Source organism: Passer domesticus, chromosome 2 (assembly GCF_036417665.1).
Source record: "Passer domesticus isolate bPasDom1 chromosome 2, bPasDom1.hap1, whole genome shotgun sequence".
In the NCBI taxonomy this organism is placed as follows: Eukaryota; Metazoa; Chordata; class Aves; order Passeriformes; family Passeridae; genus Passer; species Passer domesticus.
The window spans coordinates 122,526,244-122,533,870 of NC_087475.1; the positions used below are offsets into that span (position 1 = coordinate 122,526,244).

Here is a 7,627-nt window from a genome sequence, read left to right on the forward strand (position 1 = left end):
TTCACCAGAAGAGTAATAAGAGGTCTGCAGAGCCCCAGCTTTTCCACCCGTAGATCTTGCGATGAGACTGGATTGTCGCAGCTTAGGTGTCCCTTGGCCAAAGTGATGGTTCTGCAGGAGTGGGGGAAGAATCCCGGGAATTCACTCCCAGGGGTTAAAATATGCACAGGCTCGGTGGCAAGGCCCAGGCAGCTCCCCTGGTGGGGGGCTTTCACTGCTTTGGTGAAAGGAGGAATTCACAACGGAGAGAGTTCAGTTGTTTCAGGGAAGGCATGAGCCCCATGAGAGGCTCCATCTGCCGTGCAGCACTGCCTCTTACCGGCCTCAGAGCCGGGCATGCAAACCGGGCATCACAGCCCCCAGAACTCATCTCCTCTCTCGCGGGGGGAACAAACGGGCAAATATCCGGAGTCATTAATCAGTAATTAATGCGGTGCCGAGCGGTCGGAGCCCCGCTCCGTGCCGTGCCCCGCCGGGCCGCGGGGGGCGCTGTGGCGCGGAGCCGCCGCCGCTGCGGGCCCGGCCATGGCGGAGCTCCGCGGCGCTCCGGCGGGCTTCGGCCGCCCCGCGCCGCTGCCGCAGACGGGCTGGGAGCGGCTCAGCGAGCTCTGGCGGCTCGAGTGAGCGCCGGGACGGGGTGGGACGGGACGGGCCGGGCGCGGCTGGGCGGTGGCGGTGCCGCCGTGCCGACCCCGCGCCCACGGCTGCCCTTGCCTTGCAGCGAGCGGCGGCAGTTCCCGGAGGAGACGATGAACATCGCCAAGTCGGCGTTCACGGCGGGCGTGGTGGGCTGGCTCTACGGGGGGCTGCCCGCCTTCGTCAGCGCCCGCAAGGCCTTCGTCGAGAGCAGCCACGGCGAGATGTTCCAGAACCGCGCCGATGCCTTGGTACGGGTACGGGCCCGGGGGAGGCTCGGCCTCGGGAGGGCACCGGGCCCGGAGGCTGCCCTTGGAGGCGCCGTGAGGGGTGACAGCGGGGCCCGTGTGTGTGGGACAGGTGTGTCTGCCCGGCCCTGGGACGGAAAGTTTGCTGGGAGTGTGGGAGTGAGTGCAGGTCGGCTGCGAAGGGAATTAGCGGGTCCCGTCGCGCAGACTGCTTCAAACAAGCGTCCTGCGTTACACGGAAGGCTGGCAGCAAAGTGTGCCGTTCTGATGAATGTGTCTGGAAAAGGCTGCCTGCTTCTAAGTTTTAGCGTGCTGACGGGAGACTTCATAGTGTGAAACTGGGATTGTACTCCTGTCTTATTAATGTGAGTCATTTTTAGACAATTTAAAATTCTTTTAGAACAACAGCACAACAAAGAATATCTGTGACGTTTTATAGATGTATTCGAACGTCTGGGTATTTGTTATTCAATTGAATACCTGGGTTATGAGGAAGAAAAACCCTTTAAAATCTGCCTGATGTAAATTTTGTATCACTTACAATTAGATTTGGCCTCTGATGTGGTGACCTGCAAATTACCACTGCCTGGTGACTGTGGTATATCTGAATCCAGGCTGAGCACCTACACCACAAGCACTGGAAGAGAAAATTCATTTACTTTCATGGTATTAACGGCAACATTTTTAATTTTTGTGAAGCTTCAGTTTACCACTTATTTAAAAAAAAAAAAACTCTTCAAACTTTTAAGTGCCAGTGTTAAACAGCAGAGCTTGATGGGATCTTAACATTTAATGTAGATGGTCATTATTTACTTCCTATTATTTATTGATGGTTATTATTTATTAATACTTATGAACTCATAATAATGAAGTAGTTTCTGGCTTTCCTCCCTTCTCCTCTGGTGCTTTCCTGACTCTGTCCCCTCAGCAATCCGCACACCGCGCTGGTCTCCGGAGTTTCATCCGCTACGGCTGGCGCTGGAGCTGGAGGGTGGCGGCTTTCGCCACAATATTCAAGTGAGTGTTCCCTGATGGCAGGGGAGCAGAGCTGCCCCGTGCTGCTGCTTGTCCTTGCCAGCAGTGCCCACAGCTCTGGGGACTGGTTGAGGCTCCTGCTGTTGCCTTAACCTGAGTCTGGTTGATCGGGCAGGAGCATGAAGAGGGTTTGACCTGTTAGAATTGCCCCAGAATTCTCATTCTCTAATGGATCAACACAAACCCTAAAAAGCCCTGTTTGTACATCAATACTGTTCTTTCTTGACAGCTGTTTTCTGTTTTTCCTTCATCTCTTTCTGTGCTTTTTCTCTGAGGGAGTGTTAAAGTGTGTTGGCAGTTTCTGGAAGTGCTTTCTAACCCACACTGATTTTTGTCCTTTCTGCTATGTCTCATTACTCGTAGTTTGTATATGCTGGTGGTACTCACAATTGTCACTGCTCCTGCTTTGTGTACACTGGTGTTACTCACAATTCTTTGTTCTTGTCCTCAGACACTTGCAGGGGATTGTCTTGTTCTGGAGCAGTTGCTGAATATCAGACCTGTCACTTCTGTGTGCCTGTTCAGGCCTTCAGATTTTTCCTACACACACAAAGCCAATGCAGGGAGTGTTCTGCTGCCCTGATTTTCTTCCTTGGGCGCTTCAGTGCATTTCTGACAATAGAGCGTCAAACTAAGCATGGTCTTCTGAGCGAAGCCCTTTTAAATTAGAAATATCTCCTCCCCTGTTGTTCAAACTAGTAAATTTATAAATTTAAACCTGCATTGACTTTCTCTGCAGGTATGTTCTGTTTAAGGTCTCCTTCTGCTTTTAAGATCCCACAGTATTGACTGGCATTACTTTATATTTCTGTCTCCCTAATACTTATGTTCCTTTCTAAATTTCTTCCACACTGTCTCTGTGGCTTCTTTTAGTTTAGTTTCTGTTTTTAAGCTCAGCGTGCTGTTTGCTTTCTCTCCTGGAGCTTCTGATTTCTCTGGGTTTTCTGGATTTCTTTGGATTTGACATGTAACCTCGTCATCTTCCACCAGGTGTCTCCCCTGCAGTCAGATCAGCCCCTTTTTCACCAGCCCTTTGGAAAAGGTTCTGAACGAACCTGTTTGCTGCTCAGCATTGTTTCTGTAAAGCCCAAGTTGAAAATTCCGTCCTGCAGTTGTGAAAACTTTAGGTTTCACAATTAAACCCCAAATTGTTTGGGTTTATCTGTGTTGGGAAGGAGAGGAGGATTGCTGCTGGACTGAGAACAGTATTTTGGGGCTTAGCTGATGTTTAGGAGGAGTTGGTTTGCCTACCCCAGAGGGAAATCTGCTGCCACAAGAGTAGGTGACCCTGCTGATGTCACAAGTGTGACTGAGGCTGTTTGCAAGGCAGGATCCTACTGACACAGGGATCAGCTTCTGGGGTCAATGTCCTCCATCAGGACTGGCTGACTGACAGGACCTTTTCATTGCTCAAATTCTTTTCTCCTTGACTATATTACCTGTTCCTGGGCACTAGAACAGGTAGTTCAGAGAAGCTGTGGATGCCCCATCCCTGGAGGTTTTCAAGGCCAGGCTGAATGGAGCTCTGAGCAACCTGGTCCCGTGGAAGGTGCCCCTGCCCGCAGTGAGGCTTGCAACTGGATGACTTTTAACATCACTTCCAACCTAAACCATTCTGATCCTATCATTCTATATGATAGCAAAGAAAAATCTTTGATTTAAAAAAAAAGTAAGAGTATCTCAGATCCAGCTCAGGAACTTTGATATTCCCTGGCCTGTGTCTGTGCAGCTGCCCACAGTAAAGTCACAGAAGTCATGGGTGGCATGGTCTAAACAGATGGGCAACCAGGCAGGTAGAGGCAACCCAAGGGCAGGCTTAATGAAATCCAGCTTTATTTCAGGCTGTGTTTTGCTGCCTCTCCTTTTCCATGTGCAGCTGCTGACCTCTGTGCCTTGCCTTTGCAGCGCGGTGAGCACGGGCCTGTCTGCGTACCGCGACAAAACCTCCATCAGTAACTTTGCTGCAGCAGGAGGTAAGAGTGCTGTAACCCTGTGTGCTTCTGTTTGTTGGCATGGTGGTAGCAGAAAAGCATAGACAAGTATCCTCATCTCTTGGGATTGAGCAGCTTCTGTGCTCTTGGGTTTTGCTTCTTGTTTCACTGACTTTGCTCTGTTGTTTGCCTGCTGCTTGTCTTTGTTTCTAACAGAGATACTGATGCACTGCTGAAACCATTGGGGATTTTTGTGGTTATCAGTTCATCTTCAAGATACTTGCTGGAGTGTTTGGGGTGAAAAATGCTTGTGTGGGGTAAAGGCAACACTTGGTGCATAACCTGTCCTCATAAGCACCTATTTAACAGGGAAAGCCTTTTTTATTTCCACTCTTGGTAACAATTCAGCACACTGTTTATAGGCTGCCCTTTTCATGCTAAGTCTTGCATGCCCACTTTTGGCAACAGGGCTCTGGGTGTGTGATGTGCTTATTCAGTTTTACAGGCTTTATTGCCCTTACAGTTGGACACACTTTTTACTGATCTTTTCTGCCTTACATGGCAGCTACTATTATTAGCTGTTGTTGAACAGAAAAAAAGGATGAGGGAGATCATGCTCCAGCCTAGAGAGAGCTTGGTTTTACTTTCATAGATACTTCTGTGATACAGCAAAAACCTTGGCAGTTTTTGTGAAGCAGAAGTAACTTGGTGCAATGTTTCAGTGCCGAGGCCGTGGTGACTTTGTGGTGAGGGTCTGTCCCACTGGCCATGGCACTTGGTTTCTGCTCTGGTGAAAGCAGATGTCAGCTCATGGAGAAGAGAAATGCAGCAAAGCAGCTCCCTGTGCTGGTGGGAGATGTCTGTGGCGGGGCTGTTTCAGTTTCAGTGGGTTTGTTCTTTTTTCAGCCTTCACAGGAGCCCTGTTCAGAATGCACCTGGGCCTGCAGGGCCTGGCAGGCGGCGTTGTGTTTGGAACAGCATTTGGGTGAGTTGTGACTGCTGCACACCGAGCCTGGAATCACAGCTGGGGCATCAGAGCTCCCCTTCCTCTCTTGCCTTGAGGGATTTTCTGTATCCCTCATGATGATCACTTTTCTTCCAACCTTTAAACTGTTTTTCTTTGTTTCTTGTTTTGCTGCTCTCTCAGTGGTGAGAGCTCAGCACTCTGAGTAGAACATCTTATTTGCTGCTGTTTGCTTATTAGAGGGAGCAACAGAGGCTCCACCAAAGCTGAAATGTGAAGCAGCAGCCATTAGGAAAGTAGCTGGGAGTAGCTGCATGGCTGGGCTGTAAGGTGACACATGTCTTTGTGTGTGTCTTGTAGTCATGAATCTCCTAAAGTTCCCTGGGGCATGGAGGATCCATGGTTCTGTATCAGAGGCTGTGGTTGGTGGGTGACAGTAGATCAGGAGTACCTTAGTCTGTGGTGTGATGTGAGTTTTGGGCCCCTGCATGCTCCTTTTGCTGATGCCTTTTGCTGTTGTGTGTCCCCTGGTGAGTGGTGACTCCTCTGCTTCCCCCTTCAGGGTTCCTGCAGGAGGCCTCCTGATGGCAATGTATGGCTTGGCTGGTGAGACCCTGCAGGAGAAGAGGAGTCGTGAGCGCAGGGAGCTGTACGAACAGAAGCTGGCAGAGTGGTGAGGAGCAGCTCTGTCCCCTCCAGTCGTGGACTAGGAGGGCCTCTGGGCCTGTGGGTTCAAACATTTTGAGAAACTGTGACACACTGGTTTTCTAAGCCTCAGTTCTTCTCTTGCTTGTTGGTGTTGTTCACATTCCAGTCTTAGAAACACTATTTAGTTTTCCCAGTCTTTCCTTCATTGCTGCCTTCTTTCCATCCCTATTAAAGAGAGGAAAGAAGGAGGATAGCTGGAGGCTTGGGGGAGAATAGGGCATGACAGTGGTCCTGGGAATTACTGAAACTTACTCACTAGTTCTGGAAGAAATTTTCAACAGTTTGGATTCTGCAGTCATGTTTCTGTCAGGAGGATACAGGCATAAAATTGCTTTGCACTCTCTCTTCTCTCCTTAGGCAATCCAAGCTCAGTATGATTGAAATCTCAGGCCAAACAGAAAGCAGTGCCCAGGGAAGAGCAGAGCTGGAGAGAGCAAAAGAATTGAAGAGCTACTGAGTCTTCCCCAAATCTCTGTCATAAGAAGCTGCATAGCATTTTGATCCTGCTTGATCCTTCAGTCAAGGGATCATGGAAGTTGTCTGTGAATGCAGTTGTATCCTGTGAAAAAGTGTTTTGCTGAAAACATTGTTCAGGGATGGATATCACTGCACAAAGAGCTTGGAAGGGCCAAACCTGTTCCACCTGAGAAGTGGAAATACAGACTTTACAGACCAGGAAGTGTCATCTAGCTTTGGGAGGAAGTGAGGGTTCCAGAGCCTCATCTAGAACCCATTTCACTGCTGAAAATGTCCAAACCACCAGTGGTGTAGAAATACTCAAGGTTTGTGTGTTAAAGGTGCCCTGAATCCAAAAGTGAATTATGCCCTGGTGAAAGCTGCTCTTCAGACAGTGCCTGAACAACTTGCTGATGGTGGTTTCTTACTTGGTTCCTACTGTACTTGGGGTATCTTGCAGTCAGTGTGGAAGAAGGGTGGAGGAGCTGGGAATTACATGGAAATACCCTGAAAAAGGCATGTTTTGGGTTCCTCAATAAAAGCCAGAGCGTGCCACAGAAAACATGACTTATTTCTGGTGGTGACAGTGGAAGGCTTGGCACTGTGGACATTTTAACAACAAGAAGGCCTCTAATTTCATTTGCAGTTTGGAAATCAGGGGATGACTTTTGGGGGAAATGTAGTTCAAGACACTCAATAAAGCCATTGAGCAGTGGTGACTGTGTCCATAAGCTCTTTATGTCAGTACAGCTGGTGCTTTATGCCAGCACAGTGTTGGTACTAGAGCAGCATCCTTGAGTGATACTCCTTGAGAAGAGCTCTAAGATCCCACCAGACATTCCTCTACCCAGGCAGTAACAGAGGCGAGAGCCACGAGGGTGCCAGCTCTGTTATTTTGTTCCAAAGATGAACTGTTCAGTCAGAGCTGTTACCTGTGGGTGGTGCTGGAGTTACTGTAACATGGTCTGGGCTCAGAAGGGTGAGGTGCCCCATCGCTCTCTCCCCAAAGCAGGTCAGAATTCCTGTTCCCTTTCTTTCCTCTCCTGCTAAAAGGAATTACATCCAGGCAGGATTTTTGAGTGTTCTTCTCATAAGAGAAGAATCTGTTCTGGTCGAATGCTTTTCCAGATAATTAGTGTTGATTGAAATATGAACAGTCAATCCCACAGAGTGTTTCCACCCACCCAAAGCAGATTTTTGGCACAGTTTGCTTTCAAGAAGGTGTTGTGTTTTCTGACTCCTGAAGTGAGCATTTAATTTTTTAAACACTCCAGTGTAGCTCATTTTTCCATTGAAGAAACATGTGTATTTCAGCGTTGTCATCAACCAGCTCTGATTTTCCTTTTCTGTGTGTAAGTGAAGGATTTGCATAAACAGAGATATGGATATTTCTTTTCCTCTTCCTGTATGTGTTGATGACAGTAATGGTGTTGTCCTTTGCCCCTGCTCCCCCCCAAAAAAAGAAGAGAGGCCTTTCTAAGTCACATTTTTTGCCATTGTGCATACACAGTGATGTCTTATCTTCTTCTTTTTTATCTTCTTTCTTCTTGCTATTACATCCCCACCCAATATCCCACACTCTTATCTGTACAGCAGCTCTGATGACATTTAGCTGTGTCATTGCTCTGTCTCTATTCCTGTTTGGTGGT

At 48.5% G+C, this 7,627-nt stretch overlaps 1 protein-coding gene across 1 annotated transcript; it reads left to right on the forward strand.

Annotated features, from left to right (window-relative positions):
* Nucleotides 1–469: 469 nt before the first annotated feature.
* TIMMDC1 (translocase of inner mitochondrial membrane domain containing 1) lies at nt 470–6,694 on the forward strand. Its single transcript, XM_064411018.1, has 7 exons — nt 470–620; nt 722–887; nt 1,813–1,901; nt 3,825–3,892; nt 4,757–4,835; nt 5,377–5,487; nt 5,880–6,694. The coding sequence occupies exons 1-7, from the start codon at nt 526–528 to the stop codon at nt 5,977–5,979; spliced, it is 708 nt and encodes a 235-aa protein (XP_064267088.1). The 5' UTR covers nt 470–525; the 3' UTR covers nt 5,980–6,694.
* Nucleotides 6,695–7,627: the final 933 nt, after the last annotated feature.